This window comes from Carassius carassius, chromosome 30, assembly GCF_963082965.1.
Source record: "Carassius carassius chromosome 30, fCarCar2.1, whole genome shotgun sequence".
NCBI classification, from domain to species: Eukaryota; Metazoa; Chordata; class Actinopteri; order Cypriniformes; family Cyprinidae; genus Carassius; species Carassius carassius.
The window spans coordinates 19,014,594-19,036,591 of record NC_081784.1 but is presented as its reverse complement, the minus strand read 5'-3'; the positions used below and the strand labels follow the sequence as shown (position 1 = coordinate 19,036,591).

The 21,998-nt window shown below is 38.8% G+C and overlaps 1 protein-coding gene across 3 annotated transcripts in view; it reads left to right on the top strand.

The window, feature by feature from the left end:
• The window catches only part of LOC132110829 (fibroblast growth factor receptor 3), a 45,264-nt gene extending 25,355 nt beyond the window's left edge, over positions 1 to 19,909 (top strand). For 2 of the 3 annotated variants that reach the window (XM_059517828.1, XM_059517826.1), the window contains exons 6-18: positions 4,883 to 5,006; positions 5,093 to 5,283; positions 7,632 to 7,776; positions 9,144 to 9,319; positions 10,438 to 10,586; positions 10,701 to 10,822; positions 11,278 to 11,388; positions 11,498 to 11,688; positions 11,867 to 11,989; positions 13,738 to 13,808; positions 15,709 to 15,846; positions 16,563 to 16,668; positions 16,765 to 19,909. In XM_059517828.1, the coding sequence (XP_059373811.1) occupies positions 4,883 to 5,006; positions 5,093 to 5,283; positions 7,632 to 7,776; positions 9,144 to 9,319; positions 10,438 to 10,586; positions 10,701 to 10,822; positions 11,278 to 11,388; positions 11,498 to 11,688; positions 11,867 to 11,989; positions 13,738 to 13,808; positions 15,709 to 15,846; positions 16,563 to 16,668; positions 16,765 to 16,932 (1,815 nt within the window). In that variant the 3' untranslated portion in view covers positions 16,933 to 19,909. The remainder of the gene's footprint in view (positions 1 to 4,882; positions 5,007 to 5,092; positions 5,284 to 7,631; positions 7,777 to 9,143; positions 9,320 to 10,437; positions 10,587 to 10,700; positions 10,823 to 11,277; positions 11,389 to 11,497; positions 11,689 to 11,866; positions 11,990 to 13,737; positions 13,809 to 15,708; positions 15,847 to 16,562; positions 16,669 to 16,764) is intronic. The other variant, XM_059517827.1, reaches the window with a different exon arrangement.
• The last annotated feature ends 2,089 nt before the right edge of the window (positions 19,910 to 21,998 follow it).

The window sequence follows — 21,998 nt, the reverse complement described above, 5'->3', positions numbered from 1 at the left end:
TTAACTCCCGCTCTCTCATATTCTCAATGCACATGGGTAGCTGACATAAAATACTTTTGGGAAGTTAACAAGGCGAATCTAGGATTTCAATGAAAGGGGGGCTGAGCTTGAGTTGATGTAGCTCAGAGGAATATTTATTTCCTTTATTCTAAAGTTGCTCAACAGTAAATTAATATACATATACAGTACATATATATTTAATCTCAGTGGTAGGTCTTTCAGGGTGGGTTGGAGAGGGGAGGTGTCCAAAGCACATCAACTTGTCACTGGGGTTCCTCAGGGATCAGTTCTTGGACCCCTCCTTTTCTCCATATACACGACATCACTGGGTCCCATTATACAGGCACATCTTTCATTTCAACCAGATGATCCAATGGTAGCTGCACGGATTTCAGACTGCCTGTCGGACATCTCGGCATGGATGAAAGGATATAATCTACAGCTCAGCCTGGCAAAGACTGAGCTCCTTGTCTTCCCTGCCACTCAAACTCTACAGCATGATTTCACCATCCAGCTAGGTTCTTCTACAATTAGCCCATCAACTTCAGTCAGAAATCTTGGCGTAACCTTTGATGACTAACTGACCTTTCAAAGACCACATTGCAAAGACTGCCAAATCTTGCAGGTTTGCATTGCATAACATCAGAAAGATCAGGCCCTTTCTAATGGAGCATGCTGCACAACTTCTTGTCCAGGCCCTTGTCATTTCTAGGCTGGACTACTGCAAAACATTTCTGCCTGGACTTCCATCATGCACAGTCAAACCTCTACAAATGATTCAGAATGCAGCAGCATGACTGGTCTTCAACAAGCCCAAAAGAGTCCATGTTACACCTTTCTTTATCTCCTTGCACTGGCTACCAGTTGCAGCTCGCATCAAGTTCAAGACATTGATGATTGCATATAGAACAGCCACAGACTCAGCACCCACCTACTTCTACTAATTATTATGACTCTACAGCCCCTCCAGAAGTCTGAGATCAGCTAGTGTGCGACGCCTAATGGTACCATCACAGAGAGGCTAAAAATCACTTTCCAGAGCATTCTCCTTCACCATTCCTGGCTGGTGGAATGATCTTCCCACCCCTATCCGAAATGTTGAATCCCTGACAATTTTCAAGTGACCTCTGAAAACTCTTCTGTTTCGACGCTACTTGACTTCATCAGTAAAAAAAGAAAGAAAATAAATTGTCTTTCTCTTTATTTATTCCTTCTCTTTTTAGCTTGTACTTATTTGAACAATGTCTAAAACTTGGTATTACAAACACTTCCTGTAGAGAAGAAGAATCGCTTATGTATCCCCCAATTATAAGTTTCTTTGGATAAAAGCCTCTTCAAAATGACTAAATGTAAATATATATATATCATATCATATCATTTAAACACCTTTTCGAAATAATGTTTAACCATGGAAGTTACTTTTTATTTATATATTTAAAAAATATTGTGTAGTCACTAATTACATGACATACAATATACAATACAGTATAATTTCCCTTAGACTTTCATATTAATTTTAACCTAATATTTTGATTAAAAAAAATCAATGGATACATTAAATGTCAACCACTCCCATACAAACATTCACTCACACACACTTCAGTCAGGAAGCACCAAAGCCTCACTGAGTGAGAGTGAGCCAGTGAGAGCTGCCTGAGAGAAGGTGAGGATCTAGAAGACAAGGGGGAGGAGGAGTGCAGGGGGCACAGGCGCCCTTGCCAACTTTCTTAGGCATGTGCGTTTGTCTGTGTGAGTGTTGCCCGCTCAGGCAATGTTACCATGCAACTGTTCAAAAACAAAGCCCATAATATTTACACAGTTACATTTTTTTCCACTCAGACCTTCGAAGTACATAGAGGAGGAATGAGAGAGAGACAGAGTGCAAGAGAAATGGAAAGAAGCAGAGATAGACATGTAGTTAGAATGTGCTCTGAACAGTGTTGGGAAGGTTACTTTGGAAATGTAATAGGTTACAGATTACAAGTTACCCTGTTTAAAATGTAATAGTAGTGTAACTTTTTCAATTACTTTATTAAAGTAATGTAACTAATTACTTTTGAGTACTTTTTGATTACTTTTCTAAATTTGTGAAAATTAAATAATAATAAATAAAATCACATACATCAACTCAAATACAGTTATCTAATAAGCATGTGACGTATTCTGTGTAATAAACTCCTGAAACATTGGTGTTTTTTTGAAACTGCTGTCTCTGTATATGATGATAGTTTTCTCAAAATAAGTAAAATGCATGAAGTGACACAGAGCAGTTCTAGAAATTATGTTTATGTGCTCGTGTACTCCTATATTGAGGCAGCAGAGGTTGAAAACACTGCGAGCTTCAGTAGGCCTATGTGTAGTAAATGAAACCATATCTTTGCCATTAATTTACAGGAGGGGCGGACTGGGAAAAAAATTCAGACTGGAAAATTCAAACTCATACAAACAAATTCATGGACAAAACTATTTTTTGTATGGACCTGACATAAAAAAGGTTTAAATCTTTCATTTGGGGACATGCAAAATAATTAAAAGTTCTCTCCTGAACTGCACCTTCACTTCCATTTTTCTCTTCAGTCTCTTTATTTTGCCCTGTTATCCATCTCTCTCATGACTTTAATACTCAAGATTGAACAAAACTATACTGTACAATACTTCTTCTTCTTATGCAGTCCATCGATTTCGAAGCTGACGTCACTTCTAGGATGCATTGTTGGAGTGTTGAGGCAGCCGCTGCTGTCGGCGGTGCCATTGAAGGTGGCTATAAAGCCCAATCCGAGAGCCACATGTCCTGCCGCAGTCGGGGCATGTAAGTGCTGAATCTGAGGATGGGTGTAGTTGTGGCTGGGCGCGTTGGTGTCTGCGCTGACGTAGCACAGTTCTGTGTTGGGTACGATGTGATTCGATCAGTTGGGCCCCCAGACCACATGCAGAGCTCCATGCCTGGCGGTCGGCAGCAGTTGTTTCCAGGACTCCAGGGTTGATGCTGCAGTTTTTCAGGGTCGACTTGAGGTGGTCCTTGTAGCGACGTTTCTGACCCCCAGGTCTCCTGTTGGCTGCGTATAACTGCCCATAGAGGACCTGTCGGGGTAGGCGGTGAGAGGGCATGCGGATAACGTGTCCAACCCATTACAATACAATACTCTACAATACTACAATATCTTTATAGAAAAATCCTAATACTGTACATGAGTCATGTTTTTCCCTTACAAAATTGACCATGCTTTTATTAGCCTATATAAAAGTATAATAACCTTGTTTTGTTTTTTGTTTTGCAAATGGATTTTTATTTATTTTTAAATAAATAAATTTGTAAAATAATTTTTGGTTACCACAGTTAAACAATAGTAACCATTTTCTCTGGATTATTAGTAAAATAACAAAACTTTAATTTTCGTAAGGGTTGTGTTGTTGTCTGTCGTAGCTTCCACAAAAAATCGGATTATTTTTCAGCTAAATTACTACTGTAACATTACAACAGATAATAATGATGTCTTTTATATCGTATTTTGAGTGATGACTCATGAGCAACGTGCTGCTGCTTGATTAAATAAATAAAAAAAAATACAAAGACAAAAAAAGCATCTTTACAGATGAAACTGACCTGAAACCCTGAACAGTAGTTCAGCTTTTCGGCTCCGCTGTGCGCTTCCACAGTGCACTCTATTCTCTCTCTCTCTCGCATTGATTACTCTGAGTCTGATCCAAACCGTTTGGCGGAGGCGCGGAGAGCGCGCGAGTCACGAGATTTAATTATCAAATGGCGGATTCGCAAATGATCGCTTTATTACATTCGGCACGAATCGGCAGGCAATTATACAATAATGATATTAAAATAGCGGGCCAAATCGGCTGCCAGGCCACTGGGAATTGTCCCGGTTCTCCCGGTGTCCAGTCCGCGCCTGATTTCCACAGACACACAGAACGTGCAGGAGTCATATGTTGCATTTTCGTGGCTTAATATTCACAGACACTAGTCGATGTCATGTTTTGATTCAAGTGTACTGACCTACTTTTGATTTAGTCATCCAAAATGAGGCATATTCCGTCCGCGTTAGGCATTTTGTTTTTATGACTGGATTCTACGACTGTGTTTCCGCATCCCGGAAATTATTAGGGCGTAGCCTATGTCTCAGAATAGTCAGTGGGAAAGAAATCAGTTAAATCTGTATGTGTATGTGTGTAAATATTCAAATGTAATCCCCTTTGTAATCGTTAAAAATTTCATAAGTAACTGTAATTTAATTACTCGTTTTTTCTTAGTAACTGTAACTAATTACAGTTACATTAATTTTGTAATTAAATTACGTAACGCCGTTACATGTAACTAGTTACTCCCCAACACTGGCTCTGAATTGATGGTTCTGTGTGTGAGTATATATGCATGATGTGTGTCTGAGGTGCACGGTTTGTGTGTGAGACTTTCTGACCAATCGGCATAGTTTCCATGTCAGGTGCTGTTAAAGGTATTCCAAAACAAACCCAAAAATAAATAAGTGTGAGATAACTTACACATCCTTGTGTTGTTCTCTGTATGCTTTTCCCCGTGAAATACAAAAGTTGACATGTATATCTATCTATCTATCTACCTACCTACCAACCTACCTACCTACCTGTCTGTCTGTATGTCTCTCTTTCAAATAAACCAATGTCAAGAAAACATTCAAACATAGTCTTGACAAACTTTGCAAATGCGGTTCAAATTAAATTCGGATTTATCAGCTCAGTGGATCATACACATAACATTATACAGACACAGAGTTTAGCACCTGCTTTTCTTCAGCCTACAGAAAAAGCTGAAGAAGGATTCAAGTGGACCTCTTATGTAATATCCCACTTTATGAATAAAACTGTCTCTGTCTCTGTCATCCTCTCTCTCTAGTTGAGGCATCAGCAGTGGAGTTTGGTAATGGAGAGTGCGGTTCCATCTGACCGGGGAAACTACACATGTGTGGTGCAGAACAAACACGGAACAATCAAACATACTTACCAACTTGATGTGCTGGGTATGAACACACAACACACATATTCAACCTAGCTTTCTGTAAATGTACCTTCATAGCTGACTGCCCTCCATCTCTCATCCAATCAGAGCGTTCTCCTCACCGGCCCATTCTACAGGCGGGACTCCCGGCCAACCAGACAGTGGTGGTGGGCAGTGATGTTGAGTTCCACTGTAAGGTGTACAGTGATGCCCAGCCACACATCCAGTGGCTCAAACACATCGAGGTGAATGGAAGCCAGTATGGGCCCAATGGCGCCCCCTTCGTCAACATCCTTAAGGTACAGTCATCTATAGTGGCACATCAGATACTATGTATCAGATTTACTATGCCTTTATATTAATATTAAGACAATTGTGATTTGTTACAATGATAATGATTTAAATATTTGTATTACAGTTTACTTTTTTCAAGAATACAAAGATTTAATAAATTTTTTATTGAAACCTCTATTAAGAAAACAGTTTTACTTTGTGCTTGTTAGAAAGGGCTATCTTAAATGTTGAAGGCGTTTTTTGAAATGTGTCCAAGTGCAGCTTAAAGTAAACCACATATTAAGTCTCATTTGAGTTTTCAGTGACTCTTGGAGTACCTCCCTCAACTCCTAATCCCACCCATAATGCAACTGGAGAATTGGGGGTATCTCACTCTCTTTTTCCTCTCAGAGTGAGAGAGGAGGCAGACATCTGTTTTAGGCTAAGCTAACCGCCGTGGTGGCGTCGCACAGGGAGACAGCCATTAGCTGTGCTGCCCCACTCACTCTTCAGAGGAGGAGCAGGGAGGAAAAAGGGAAGAGACTCCCGAAAAAGCCATGGAAAAAATGAGTGCGGGGAGCAAGGGAAGGGCCGAGTCAGCAGGCAGAGGAGGGGAGTGCGTCGGCTGGCCAGACCGCCACGCTATTTTAGACTCCCACATAATTGAAACAGTATTTTACTGGGAGCCGCATGCCGGCTTTTCCCTTCCCCACAGTCTCATCTGCGCACCCTTTAAAGCCTTCCCCAGCCCTCCCAGTCCGAGAGTGCTGAGCGACAGATCATGTGTGGCACAACGCCTGCGATCAAGGAAAAGAACGGAAACTGAGAATAAAGCAAATGAAGCGTCTGAAATAAACACAGAAACAGATATGTGTGGATAAAGGGGCTGAAGACAATATTTGAGCATTTAATTATAACATAGTGAGATCAGAGCGATGGCCTAGCAGTTAGCGTGTTGAGTTGTGGTGCCAGTGCAGGTGGAATGAGTTTGAATCCAGTTTGCAACATTTCCCAAGCTCGTTCCTTTTCTTATCTCGTAATATTTAGTTTTTAACTACCACATATAAATCTTCATGGGATGCATTTTTTATCTGCTGATAGTGTTGTTAATTTGCATGTGCTGTCTGTGTTGGTTTAGTTCCCTGATTACAAGGAACTGTGCAAATTTGTTAACAACGCAACATCTTGCTGCTTTCATTCAGTGATAATAGAGTAACATAAATTGTTCTAAGTTTTGTCAATAAGCCACAATCTAGAAGTATTTCGATTTCGACGAATTTTGATTCAGTTTGTGCAATTGAATTGAGCAAACAGGAAGTCTAATTAAGACTAATTAAGATTAAGAAAGTAGATTTAAAAATCAAAGAAATTAAAATACCAGAAATACCACACTAAAAAAATACTACACTAAAATACCAGAATGGCACAACTGTTTTGTGAATTTGCCCGTAAGTCTATCAGCATCGTACAAAAGTGGTAACAAGTGGTAACAAGCTGTGCAAATATTTTAAATCATTAAGTGACTAAATGTGTGTGTGTGTGTGTGTGTGTGTGTATGTGTGTCTCTGCAGAGTTTTGTCAGTAAGGTAAAAGAGGCCCACGATACGCTGACTCTATATAATGTGTCAGAAAAAGATGCAGGCCAGTACTGGTGCAGAGCCCACAACTTTGTAGGCATGTCAGAGAATACGTTCTGGCTCATGGTGTCCCAGCCAGGTAAAAATCTATCTCCAAACAGCTGATGCCTATCAAGACTTTGGTGGCGTAGAGTCAAACTCCCCTAAACTCTCTCTATTCCTCCTTACACTTCTTGTCGTGTTTTCACACATTAAATAAAGTGACCTTATTCGAGGACTTGTTATGTAAGGCGAGTGTGTGTCTGCTTCATTTAAATGCTCGCTTTTCTTCTTCCCCAATCAATGCAACGAGGGCATGTTTAATAGGAGCTGGGGCTGTGCCACATACACATTCTTATTGATTTTCTCATACACTACACTCTTGAGTATTGGGAGACACTTCTGCATAACAAGGTGTGAGTTTTATCTAGTGAGAGGTTAAATTAGGCTTAAAGCTGGTAATATTCTTCCACGCTTTATTTATGTTTTCATTGCACCTCAGATAGATCTGGATGACAAAAAAAAGTGACCTGCTGCTGCTGATGGGGCGTAAAATTTTCCACCACTACTTATTTAGCTTCTAGGTCATCTCTTTATTCGCAGGAGTGTGAGATTTCTGGGTTACTGGTGATGGGTTAAATCATCTTCACTCGTTCAGATCTTCCTCCCGGTGTTGGGTGCTGTTTCTCAAGGGTTGTGGTTTACGCATCTGTCTTTCTTTTTCTCTCTCTCTCTCCATCTCTCCTTGCTTTTTCCAGACTGCGGGAATAAATACTACGGATAAAGAGCTGGAGATTCTTTCGCTGACCAATGTGTCTTTTGAGGATGCGGGGCAATACACTTGTCTGGCAGGGAACTCGATTGGCTATAACCATCACTCTGCCTGGCTTACAGTGTTACCAGGTATACTAGTCTCACTTTCTGGGGTTTCTTTTCAATCCTTTCTTCCCATGTGTCTACACTTCATATTTTCTCTATTGTTCTTGAGTGTTTTAATCATAGTTTTGCAGTTATAATGTTTTTGAAATGTTTTCAATGATATCCTCTATGGACCTTAGTCAGGGCAGACAACAGCCTCAGTTTTATTCACGTCAAATTAAATATGCCAGCATGACTAAAGTCTTCTAAAAACAACCTGGTAGTTTGTAATTGTTTTCAGATTCAAACATAACATACACAGAGAAAAAAGACGAATGATGAGTTTTTCCACTCGAGAACACACATGCACGTGATGGAAGTGCTTGTTGTGTTTACTGATGGCACACAGTCCCAGTATCTGTACTCTGCACTCATTCTGTTACCCTGCTCTCCGTTTATCATGTAGAGACACTGAACTCTATCTGTGAGGCTCATCACACAAGTGCCAAATAAGCCTCCAGGAGAGAGGGCCATTATGGGATGTTTGTACCTGCATGGGGGCGCGATAGCATGTTAATTAGTTTGTAAGGTGGCTGTAAATTAACTGCAGGGTTTCTGCTTTATAAATTCGAACATAGAACAATAACTGATGATTGACTTAACGTGACCTCTAATTTAACAAATAGTGGAGCTTGTTTCTAAAGTCACTCTTTTTTTAAAATGAATGTCTTGAGGCTGTAGTTATTAGCCAATTTATGTTGGGTTTTATATTTTATTCAAGTTGATAAACTGAATTTTGTGGTTATGTGTATTAAAAAACAGACAGGGTCCAAAATGAACCTTTTGCCAAATAGGTGGATGAACTGAGAAAATGTACTGGCCATAATAATTTTTCTAATCGCCCCTCAGCAGATGTTGTTCCTCTGATTTTATATCGCACATGTGTTTTGCCACATTTAGTTCTAGAGAAAAGTCTTTTAGGCAAATTTTGCACTGAGAAGTAGATGTTTGAAGATGGTATGTTTGTCTTTGAATTACTGCTTACATATATGAGGATCAGACATTATCACAACTTGATTTATGCTACCTGTACATATTATGTTGCAGTTCCTAGTAAAAGTATAATTTACTCTTCAAAGCAAAACTCAGCGAATTTGACTTGCATTTGGCACTAGGACCCTGACAATAGCCACTAAAGAGAGCCATTTTAAAACATTTGAATCTATTGTTGCCGTTTTGCTGCCGTTTAAAAAGTAGGTTCTAAATAGTATAAAGGAGTGTTGTATGAATGTAATTCGGACGTACTACCACACACAACTGTCCTTGTTTAATCTATATTGTCACGCATTGGCTCATGTGTCCCCTAATTTCATCATTGCACATCTAACCTGTGCTCTTGTGCTCTTTGTCAGCGGTGGAGATGGAGAGAGAGGATGACTATGCGGACATCCTCATCTACGTGACGGGCTGCGTGCTCTTCATCCTCACCATGGTCATCATTATCCTCTGCCGTATGCGGATGAACACGCAGAAGACTCTCCCCATGCCGCCGGTTCAAAAACTGTCCAAATTCCCCCTCAAGAGACAGGTAACAGAAAGTAGATACAAGATTTGATCAGCCTATTTCCTTTTTTCTTTCTCCCTCTGTATCTCCTCGTTTGCACACTTAACGTAAAGCTCTTTGGGCTATTCGTGTCTATGAAGACATACTTTGTGCATGTCATATGTGATGTGGCCAGGGGATATTCATGCTCTCCTGGAGACTGCCAGTGTTTATATCATGTTTCTCTCCCAGTGAAACTAGCTCTCTCTCAGTTGTTTTAAACATTTTAAATCGCAGCAGCTGCAGCTGACACACACTGTCTCTCTAATCTCCGTCGCTCTCCCAATCTCTTCTTCTTTTACCCTCAAGTTATTTCCAGCAATCAAAGTCTGACAATGTCACGCTGGAATCAACGCAAGCTACATAATCATGTTGCAGTGTTTTTCTTTCTCTTTTATTCAAATAGTGTGTGTGTGTTTGTGTGTGTAGGTGTGGATTTTGAGCCAGTTCTTATTTTACAAAATATTGAGATATCATTGTCAGGCAGTTTGATCTTCCTGTTGCTGACATACTTTCTCAGTGTCTCATGAAAGTCTACACAGATTTGCATTTCCTAAAGGAAATAGAAGCGCTTGCAAGGAACTAAAAGAATAGTGCTCAAGTTATAGGCCAACATGTAACTGTCATGATATTCTTGTGCAAAGACAGTTATGGAGGGTTAAAAATATGCTAATCAATGCTAGAAAGAAACCAATCACAGTTTGGGATGAAACTGTTACATTATTACTGTTAGTCGGATTTAGAGTCAAATGCAAGAAAGAAGAAAGAGAGCCAATTGGGCTGGTGGATTCCAAGCACCGGTTGGTACAAGACAACAGCGAAACTCCAGATCATAGCTGTGTGTGCGCGGCAGCAGTGAAATGTTGCCTCACACAGTCTTCTGTGGTCCATTATGTGGAGATCTGACAGCTACAAACCTCTCTCTCCCAGAAGCACTCCTCTGAGGAACAAACACCATGTTTCTGTTTGTAACACAACACTTCAGAGTAGTATCTTCTTAAAATAGACATCTTGATCCTTCCACTCTCTCTGTCTCGCTCTTACACTCACTGTCTTTTTCTCCCTCAGAGACAATAACATGCTGTTTTTATTCTTTACCCAAGCAGGTGTCCTTGGAATCGAACTCTTCCATGAATTCAAACACCCCGTTGGTCCGGATCGCCCGCCTGTCATCCAGCGATGGGCCCATGCTGCCCAACGTTTCTGAGCTGGAACTGCCCTCTGACCCCAAGTGGGAGTTTCCACGTACAAAGTGAGTTACAAGCTGAAGGGAACATCAAATGACCATAGTAATCAGACCAGACATTGTATTAGTAAACAAAGTTGTGTGCGTTTTGTGCTTTGCTGATTGAGGATTCTGTTGCAGACTAACGCTGGGGAAACCGTTGGGAGAGGGTTGCTTTGGGCAGGTGGTGATGGCAGAAGCCATTGGGATTGATAAAGAGAAACCCAACAAACCTCTCACTGTTGCTGTCAAGATGCTCAAAGGTGAGAGTGTGTCCAGATGGTATAAATTATATTTGTTTTTTACTGCATAAGAAATCAGTCAACTGACCTAACTTAAGCAAAGAGTCAAAAAAACATAACTCACAGATAACAAAATAAAACTCATTAAGTAGTAGATGTGCATAATTATAAATAATATATAAGATAAATTGGTTTATTTTAACATTCTTTTCATCAAATAATCTATTTATCAAATAATTTCCACAAAAATATTAAGCAACACCACTGTTTTCAATGTGGATAATAATAGCATCAAATCAGCACATCATGATTTCTAAAGGATCATGTGGCACTAAAGACTTGAGTAATGATGCAAAAAAAATTAAAAATCAGCTTTTTGCAATCATAGGAATAAAATGCATTTTAAAATATATATTAAAATAGAAAACAGTTATTTAAAATTGTAATAATATTTTACAAAATTACTGTTTTATTAGATGACGGCACAGATAAGGACCTGTCGGACCTTGTGTCTGAAATGGAGATGATGAAGATGATTGGAAAACATAAGAACATCATCAACTTGCTAGGAGCCTGCACACAAAATGGTCAGAACACACACAGACACAAGATAAGACCACAGCTTTGATGTTTGGCTTTTTTTTTTTTTTTTTTTTTTAAATGTTCTAACCAAATTGTTTCTGGCTGTTCGCACAGGTCCTCTGTATGTGCTGGTGGAATATGCCTCTAAAGGAAATCTTAGGGAATATTTGCGGGCGAGAAGGCCTCCTGGGATGGACTACTCATATGACACTTGTAAAATCCCAAATGAAACTCTGACATTTAAAGATCTGGTGTCCTGTGCCTATCAGGTCGCCAGGGGTATGGAGTACCTGGCCTCAAAGAAGGTAACACATCTATTTATCTTAGTTTGTAAACTTTTTCAAATAGAAATAATTTAAGATGCTTTACGTTTATAAATGCTGTCTATCTATGCCAGTTTATATTTTCCAGATGTGTACGTCATAGTGTCTATTTATCAGACTTGAGTATAAAAGATGGCCCTCTTTCTGTTTGTGTTGCCAGTGTATCCATAGGGATCTTGCGGCCCGGAATGTTCTGGTAACCGAGGACAACGTGATGAAGATTGCAGACTTCGGCCTGGCTAGAGATGTGCACAACATTGACTACTACAAGAAGACCACCAACGTAAGTCGACACTATTATCAATCTCAAAATACTTGAAGGATAGCGCTCTTTGGGTGGCATTGGATTAAAAAACAGCGGATGTGGGCACACACTGTATTTCAAATGTCAAACCTGCAGGTGTTGAATTTTGTGTGTGCCTAGTTTAGGAACTTTTGAAGTTGCGTTTATGAGCAACTTGTCATAAATGAATGAACTGTTGATTGAGGTCTGGAGTTGGTAATAGGAATGTGTGGGTATTGGCGAGGGCTGTGCGCTATTGAGCAGATCCAAGTTTACCTGGCCCACTGAACATTGTGAAATACACTATTGGGGAGTAACTAGCTTGAACTAGGGGTGCTGCTAGCTACACTACATTTTTGGTAACATGACATTAGCTTAGCTGTGGGAAACAAAACTCTTATTTTCAAGCATGTAGCACTGTAAAATTTTAGCAAGTTCATTCATTGTCAAGTCAAGTCTGCTTTATTGTCAATTCTTCCACATGTACAGTACATACATACAGAGAATCGAAATTGTGTTACTCTCAGGCCCCCGGTGCATACAGATAACACTAACAGTAGAGCCTAAAAATCTAGAAAATATATAAAATATAAGATACAGCTATACAATAGGGGAATGTTTAAGAGACATATAATAAAATAAAATTTTAAATAAAGTTAAATAAAGCAGCGCAAGGCACATTGTGATGAACTGGTTAAAATATGATTCACAGATTCATTGGAATCATTACTTTTTGTGTAGGTAGAACTAATTCTGTGCTCATTCTTGTGTCTTTTTGTAGCAAAATATACATTTGATTGAAAATACTTCAATCAAACTTGGACTTGGCTATTTTCTGTAACATAATCTGCAAATTATAGGCAATGCTGAGTAGATTACTGGCAAGTTGTAGTCCATTACTGATTACAAATGACAGTACAAAAAAAATGTTAGTAATGTAGCTAATTTAGCATAATGTACTCTGACTACTGTTTGATAACTTTTAGATTTTTATTTACTTTTACATTTTTGTTCAGACTTTTGTCCAAATGAGTGATAAGGAATAGTCTTTGGATATGATGAAGACATAGTGCTTCATAGCTATATATCAGCAGCGTAGTAACTTGCATAATTATCCGTATCATACATGGTCTAACTCATTGAAAGGTGCTTTTGTCCCCAATTTTAAAAGCGTGGATCACAAATTTATTTACATAACATTTACATGGCCCCTCATATTGGGAATGTAGTCAAAGCTAAATGCTATGAAAAACAGTAGGATGTACTAGGAAGTCAATTTAAAAAAAAAAGAAAAAAAGCATGTAGTATGCTTGCTCCTTTTTAACCTGTTAACTTGCACCTGGACGTGGGCGCACTGAACTCTCTTTGTTTGCACAGCTATCAATGTGAACTACAGTTTGCTTTACAGTAGTTTAACTACCTTAAATATGCTTAGAGTAGCTTGTAGCAAGATCAACTTAGCTTCCCTAACACTGGTAAAATAGAAGGAATGTGTTGAATGAAACTGTTAAGTGTTGTGACGGCGGGCTTTAGTTTTCTGGGGTGTGGTTGGTGAAGTATTTGGATATTGGATGGGGCAGTTGGAGATTAGAGGGTATTGGGGAGTGGAACGATGTTGACGTAGAAGTGTATTTGTATTAGACAGGACAGTAGGAGATTAAGCTGCAGGCCTGTTGATGTTAGTTGGGCGTCTGTATGTCTTGCTGGGTCAGCACCGCTGTTGTTCTGACTGATCTATGTTCTTTCAGGGTCGTCTGCCTGTCAAATGGATGGCACCAGAAGCACTGTTCGACCGCGTCTACACGCACCAGAGCGATGTGTGAGTTTACATTGCCATGCATACCTCTTCTTTTTTCCCCCATCACATCATGCCATCTGTTCATAAAGTTCATCAAGCAGTAAAGGAATGCAAGTGAACACCATAACCCTGCAATGATAGCATCAAAGCTATCCAAGAGATTGTGCCAGTGTTTCCTGCACTGGAATTCACCAGCAATGCTCAGAGACATGAAAAAACAAAACATATCTGAACAAAGTTAAAAGGGATTAGATCTGTTACATAAAACAAAGACACATCTTTCTGTTCTTATGCTGACTACACTCGACAATAAACATACAGCATGACTAGTGTAGTTTAATTCACAAATATATAAATCTATAAATGTGTGTGTGTGTGTGTGTGTGTGTGTGTGTGTGTGTGTGTGTGTACTGTATACAACTGAATTTTGTAGGAAACATTGGTATGTGCATTTTGTGCATTTAGTCTATCATTCAGAAATGTGGGAAAGTTATCTCTTATGTTCCAAGGCTGCATTTATTTGACCAAAAATACAGTAAAAACATCAATTTTGTGAAATATCATTACAATAAAATAACTGTTTTCTATTATATAAAATATAATTGATTCTTGTGATGGCAAAGCTGAATTTTCAGCATCATTAGTTCAGTCTTCAAGTTCAGTCTCACATGATTCTTCAGAAATCATTCTAATTTGCTGATTTAGAGCTAAAGAAAGATTTCTTACTATTATCAATGTTATTATTATCTTATTATCAATAAAAAAATAACAAGTTAACTTAATAATAGGTTGTGCTGAACATTTTTGTGATATATTTTTTTCGGGATTCTTTGATGAATAGAGTGTTCAAAAGAACAGCATTTATTTCAAATAGAAATCTTCTGAAACATTATAAACATCTTTGCTGTCACTGTTGATCAATTGAATGCATCCTTAATAGATTAATAAAAGTGTTAATTTCTTTAAATAATAATATTATTACTGACCCCAATCTTTTGAACGGTAGTGTGTGTGTCTGTGTTTGCACAGCAGGTTTTGATTAGTATGTTAGTATACTGCACACTGTCTCTCAGTAGACCGAACACCCATTCATCAGACTTAGACTGCTACCCGGAGCTACACTTTCCAATATGTCTAAACACTCTTTAATCACAGTTGGCCTTAGACAGCAGAAATAAAATAATGTCATTTGCCTCGGCCTATAGGCTCTACTTATGCTATGATATATGAGTAGTGAGCCCTTCATTCACTCGATCTGCTCGTATGTGTATGTGAGTAAGAGAGAGCGAGAGTTTGTGTGAGCACCACACTGATGGGCATAAATGAGATTTGACTCCAACATTAAGCTAATGAACAGATAGTGATATAATGATGAGCCAGTTATTCAGCCATCATAAGGCTTCTAACTGGCTGTGTGTGTGTGTGTGTGTGTGTGTGTGTGTGTGTGTGTGTGTGTGTGTGTGTGTGTGTGTGTGTGTGTGTGTGCTGCTGTCTCTTAGCGTGGCTAATTTGATTAGCACTGCTCACTGGTGGTGTGGGAGGAATGGGGCCAAAACAAAAGAGCCCTGAGTTAACAGAGCAGCTTGTGATAACACTAACCCACATACACATATGTGCGCATACACACATGCACACTCGCTCTAGTTTAATAAGACTCACGGCTTGTATCACCAACATACATTATAAGCCTCAGTAAGAACCAACAAAACTCTCTCACATCTGCCAAGTATCTACACCCCAGAAAGAGACAGGCAGACAGACAGATATTTCACTATTTCAAGCACATCCACCATATATAGTGGCCTAACAAGTGCTTAGACACTTCATTTGTCATTGAATTGGACTTATGTTGTGTACTGTACTATAAATGTGTGATTGTTTCCCTTATTTGCTCTGAACTGTGACCTCTCTTGCATCTCAGGTGGTCTTATGGAGTGTTGTTGTGGGAGATTTTCACACTGGGCGGCTCGCCATACCCAGGTATCCCAGTGGAGGAACTCTTTAAACTGCTGAAGGAGGGTCATCGGATGGACAAACCTGCCAACTGCACTCATGAACTGTACGCTTTTGATTTTCTTTTGCTTCAGACATTTTTTATTCATCTCTCAAAATTATGCTGTAAAGTAGGGTCTGAACGATTAAATCCAATATGGTTTAGTGCAATTATTAAATCACAAAAGCTACAATTGAATTAAATATCTTCAGTAAAAATAAATAAATAAAACTCCAGAGTTTGATGTTTATATTTATTTTTTTCTTAAATACTGTTTCATTTTACAGTGAAATAGTATTATTACAACAGCAAAATTGTACAAACAAGAAAACCTGAACTCTTGAACAAAAAAAGCATTTTATTTTTAGCAGAAACCTTGCAATTCAATATTTGCTACTTTCAATCCATGTCCTATTTACCATAATTACTAGATAACAATCCAGACATTCAACTTGAACACTGTTCACATCCTCATACTCAAAATTATTTGTTTAAAAGGCAGCTAATCTGTGTAATTTGAGTAATCGATAGACAAACCCACAATACAATACATGTAACAGTTGTTATACAAATGCTTAAGCTAGTTGCATGTGCATGTGCTCTCAGAAAAGTCAGTTTACAAGTTATTGAGTAGTAATTATGAGTTCTACGAGAACATGAGCACTTTCTCATAATTACAATAATTCCGATATGACGTGGATGCACCTATGCCCATCCATATGAAAAAGTTATTTCTGGCATGTTTTAAATGCATGGATTGTTCTGTGTTGTGATTTGTGCAGGTACATGATTATGCGGGAGTGTTGGCATGCTGTTCCTTCACAAAGACCCACGTTCAGACAGCTGGTGGAGGATCACGACAGGGTTCTTTCCATGACCTCCACTGATGTAAGAGCTCTCGTGCATCCAACCACACACCTTCACCATTATTATCCAGAAGTTGATAGTTCTAAAGTGTGTGCTTGTGTGTATTTGATCCATCAGGAGTATCTGGACCTGTCGGTGTCGTTCGAGCAGTACTCCCCAACCTGCCCAGACTCCAACAGCACCTGTTCCTCCGGCGACGACTCTGTGTTTGCTCACGACCCTTTACCTGACGAGCCCTGCCTCCCTAAAACTCACCTCCACAGCAATGGGGTCATACGAACATAAGGACCCGGGACAGAAATGGTGGTTTGTAGGGATCTTCTGGTTCACTGCACTGAACCAGCATGTGGCGCAGTGTAGACTGGGCTACTGGTGAAGTGTGGATCTCATGAAACGCTCAACAAGAAGCTTCAGACTTCCTACTGTTCACAGGTCTGAAGGAGGGATTACTCCCCTCTCCTTCAGCTCCTTTTCTTCCAAATTTATTCAGATTTTTGTCTTTGAAAAGAGAATTCCTATTTTTGTATTCTGTAAGTTTCATTTTTCCTTTGCGCAACACAGTCAGAAGGGTCAAACCATTCCGTGCCTACCAAAAAAACAGACAGTTTGCTGGACAGGAAACAAAAAGAATGGATTGACACTGTAAGAGCACAGCTCTGAAGTGACAGATAGAGTTGTCCTGTCACACATGGACAGGAAGTGTTTTTACAGCAATATCTGACTGGAGTGAGAATCAAACCCATGGCCAGTCTCTCCTCTCCACTCCTCACAAAGAACATTTTTCATCCTTTCTTAATAAGAAAAGAGAGAAAGGTCTCCTAGATGTGAGATTTGATTAGAAGGTATATAACTGTGTGCTTTGTATGTATCTTAAAGTTTTTATTGTAAATATATAGATATAAATATGTATCATATTACAGTCGGTAGCAGTGTACTTAAAAAAAAAAAAAAAGGATTAACATTCTAAGAGCACTGTTGAGATCATGTAAACATTTCATCTTAAAAGAGCAAAACAAAAGTTTTATTTGAATTAACATGTATATTTGTAAAGCTATTTATAGACGTAAGGTTTTTAAGGGGTCAAAAATTCTAGTTAGGTTTTGGTATTGTAAACAAAGGGTTTTTTCTTTTCAATTTTATAAGTTATTTACCACAGAAGTGCAAGATTTCACCCAGTGGGTTGTATTTTATTTTTGCTGGTTTTCTTCCATTTCCTAGTTTACAGTGACAAGAATGTATGAGAAACTAATTGGCGATATCAGCAAAGCAAAATTATGAAATGATGAATTCTAAACACCAAATCAGTACACCAGAAGTTGCTTTGCCCTTATCTCAGTATTGAATTTAATGATAAAAGGACCACAAGTGCTTCTGTTCTTCATGAGGAAACTGCACCAGTGTGCATTTTTAACACCAGTCAGACTCACACTTAATGCACTTTTCATAATTTTTGTATATTTAAAAAAAGAAATTATAATCTCCATATTTGGGCTTCCATGCATGAGTCATAAGCAGATCCATTCACTACAGTTAAAAAAAAAACAGTGTTGTTTTTCTCTGATTATGAGCGCTGTGGTCTTTACATCCAGCTCTATGATATGAAGGAGTGCTATGTGGGAAAAACCTACCATAGCATATAGATATATGGTGAAACCATACTATGAGTTTGTCGCTCTTATTTGCTCTTTTGCTAATGAATATGTATAATAATATTTTGAGTTAATCCTCCGGGTCGGTATGTTTGCAAAGTGCCAAAATCTTTCTCTCTGCTCTGAGTTTTATGTTAATGAGTACAGAACCATTATTGCTATTCAACTCTAGCGTGCATGGTTGTCAGATGAGTGTCTTTGGCCCTGCGAATCTAAGCAAAGCATTATGGGATAGCTTGGTTGTGTCTCAGGGTGTCCTCAGACAGTTGCATTCAAGCAGAAAGCTGGCAATAATATATAATGGGTTGGGGGGGGGGATGATTCGCTTGCTGCTAAACTACGAAAACTGTAGATTTGAAGATTTGATAGGGGTGACTGTACAGGTGCCGAGTGAAGCAGTCACTCCCTCCTCCTGCAAACCATTGAATTTTTGTACTTGTCAAGTGCCTGGGAGGGAGCTGAGGGGGTGATTATTGCAACAAACGGTTTGAATGTACGGCCACATCAATAAAATCCTAAGCAGGGTGTTTCTTCGAGTGAGAAAGTAAATATGTGCAAGGCACTTTGTTCCCTTTATTCTCAGATTGGGTTCTTAAAGATACGGATGACGTTGTTCTGTGATTTCTTCTTCCAGCTGAGGGACATCATCTTCTGTTGGATGCAGTGTGTTTGTGCATTACGTGTGGAGTTGTTCGTTTACTGTTTGGTGTGGGATGGCAGGGCGAGCGATCACTCTTGCCTTCATTTTTTGTACAACCTTTAACCTCTGGCTCACCTCCGCATCCTCCGCTCTACTACTGACAGCCCTTCTGTATTGTTTCAAACATATCAAACAATGTTGCTGGTCCTTTTCCCTCCTTGTCACAAATCCACGTTATTTATTTCCTTGTATTTATGTTTCGTTTTGTTTTTCTTTACCCGTTTGCTTTCACGACCTTCTTTTATTCAAAGGACAGCATTCCCTTATGCTTGTGTGTTTTGGGATGGAGGAAGAGTCGAGATGCATTTAGGGGTTGAAGAAGGCCTTCTTAAATGTTTACAATGAACATCCAGACAGTTTGAAAAGGACGATGTGTTCCCCCAGCACTTTTAAAGTGCCTGGACGATGAGCAATACTTGTCTGATGTCGACACTCTTTCGTTTTACACATTTGTTCTTTTCCTCTTAAGCTCTATTTGATTGTGCCATTCAGCTCTTATTAGAATTAAGATATTAAATTAAGCTATAGATTTAAATTTGCAAATATTGTTATATGTCTAGTAGATTTTAAATAGGTGATTTTGTTTTGTTTTAATCGGGATGAAAGCTTCTTTACAGTATTTTCTTACAGAAGAATTGCATTCCAGGTAGATAGCTTTCTTTACGCGGTGAGGTAGCACGTTTGCAGAATTAAAGTCGTTCAGCATCTGCATCCCTCTCTGTTTAACAAAAGAATGGAATAGTTGACTAACAGTGTTTTATGTTATTTTTCCATATCTCTTTATCTGTGGAGCATTCCGTTCTGTTTTAGTTGTGCCCTTCCGAGCTGTTAAACCTCTTTCCACTCTATCAGTCTGTGCCTGACGGAATTATGCTGTCAATCAAAACCTTTTCAATAAACACAACAAAACCAGTGCTCGCTTGTCACGTTCTTTTTAAATCAATACTGGCCACACTCAGTATTTCAGTGTTATTTTGCCAATAATTATCAAGGGTGGGAGAGAATTTGATAAGGATATTTAGAATTGAAATTTACTGAATTAAAGTACATTTTGAAACTCCAGAATCCTCAGTCATAACTAATGCAGAATACTAGTGGTGCACCAAAATTTCTGTAGCCAAAATATTTGAATGAAAAAATGTTTTTAAAAAACTTATTTTGCATAGCAATATGTAAGATGTTTTCTGTTGTAAAATTTGAGATGTGACTTTACTACAAATGAAAAACAAATTACACAAATTAAATTACAAAACCTTTACTTTCAGTTTTCAGCCAAATTAAAACTTTAATTTAGGTTTTGGTCAAAAAAACAAACAAACCATAAACATATTTCTGATGCCTCATTATAGATAAAGTGCAGTCACTAATGCAAAATGAACCCTGACAGCATGATCAGGAAGAACTTATAAGTTAGCTCAAAGAAATTATAAAATGCAACTATGGACTATGCAACAATATTAAAATAATAAATCATTTTTACATTATTAACTATTAGCAAACTTTGTTTCTCTTACTAGTTTCCTAACTCTTCTGAGACATTTTCATCCTTGCTATATATTGAGAGTGAGATAAGTAGTGATGTCCTTCAAGGCTAGTTTATTGGTCAGTGGTCAATCATAGTCATAAAATGACGCCAGTTAACTATTTTAACCTGCACTCTCTCTTTTCAAACTTACAAAGCAGAATAGCTAATTGGTACCATTAGCAACTTAAGCTTTATTGACAGCATTATGAGTCTTGCCAAACCAACAATGCCATCATAAATGTTGTCAGTAGAGCCTAAGTTGCTAATGGCACCAATTAGCTGACATTTGAAAAGAGAAATGGCACAAAATCATACAAATGACATGAAAGTAGCACTGTGGTGTTGCTAGGGTGCATGACTCAGCAACTGAAAATTCATACATGAGACTATATTTAATTACTTAATATAATCACACAGAAACAGCAAGTAACAGTGCGAGAGAAGGAGAGAGAAGAGAAATTGTTGTAGAATCTAAAAATTTTCACTCAGAAATTGCAAGTATATTTCACAAATGACTGCAATGAAACAGCAAGCAAGTGTGTGTGTGTCACAGAGCTCTACATAATACAACAAAAAATGTTCAGCAGTTTTGGACTAGTACAAACTGTCACACAAATTGCACTTATCACTATGAGTAATGGTTTGGTGGAGTCCTGCAGGCTCTCCAGAGCTGTAAGACTAAAATATGTCCTGAAGGGGAACATCCTGCTTCCCCAAAGCTCTGAAGAGGCTCATTCAGTGCCTTTCCGTGTGTGTGTGTGTGTGTGTGTGTGTGTGTGTGTGTGTGTGTGTGTGTGCATGGGCTTTACTTTGCAGCTCAAGTGCTCCTTTCAAAAATGTGTTTGAGAGAGCCAGGTCTAAATTGGTGTGTCTGATTCAGAGCTGTGTTTGCTCAGGGGGAAGCTTTGCATCCCTCATTCCTTTACACTTCTTTTTTTCATTCTTGCAGGGTTCTCTGACTCCAACAAGCCTTGATTTCTCTCATTTTCACTCCCTATATGTCATCTTTCACTGCTGTCCAGGTTGTCCCACTGTGCAGTAGTTTGGATGGTATTGCTCAGGGTTCACTGGAAATCAGTCACCTCTTCAGTCAGACTCTTCAAAATCAGATGTTCCATGGGATTTGTCAGATCTGTAATCTTGCCATAGCCATCCGTACATTACAAAGATCTTTACAAACTTTTGGTTATATTTCTGTATAATTAGTTGTGCTGAAGGTAACTTCAATGAGGACATGTGTTTATTCAAAGATGCGTAATGTGTTTGGTAACGCAGTGGCATTATTGATGCTGAAGTCATCCTAAAGAGCCCTGAAGCAATGAGCTGTGCATTGCTGCAGGAAAACTTATGATCATTTCTCTGCCAACAGCACCAGTGGCATGATCTCCATCACTGAAAATCACTTAAAACACAGAAAATTTAACAATAAATACAGAAACGTACAGCTTATATTCAGACCCAAAAAAGTTGATGTCAG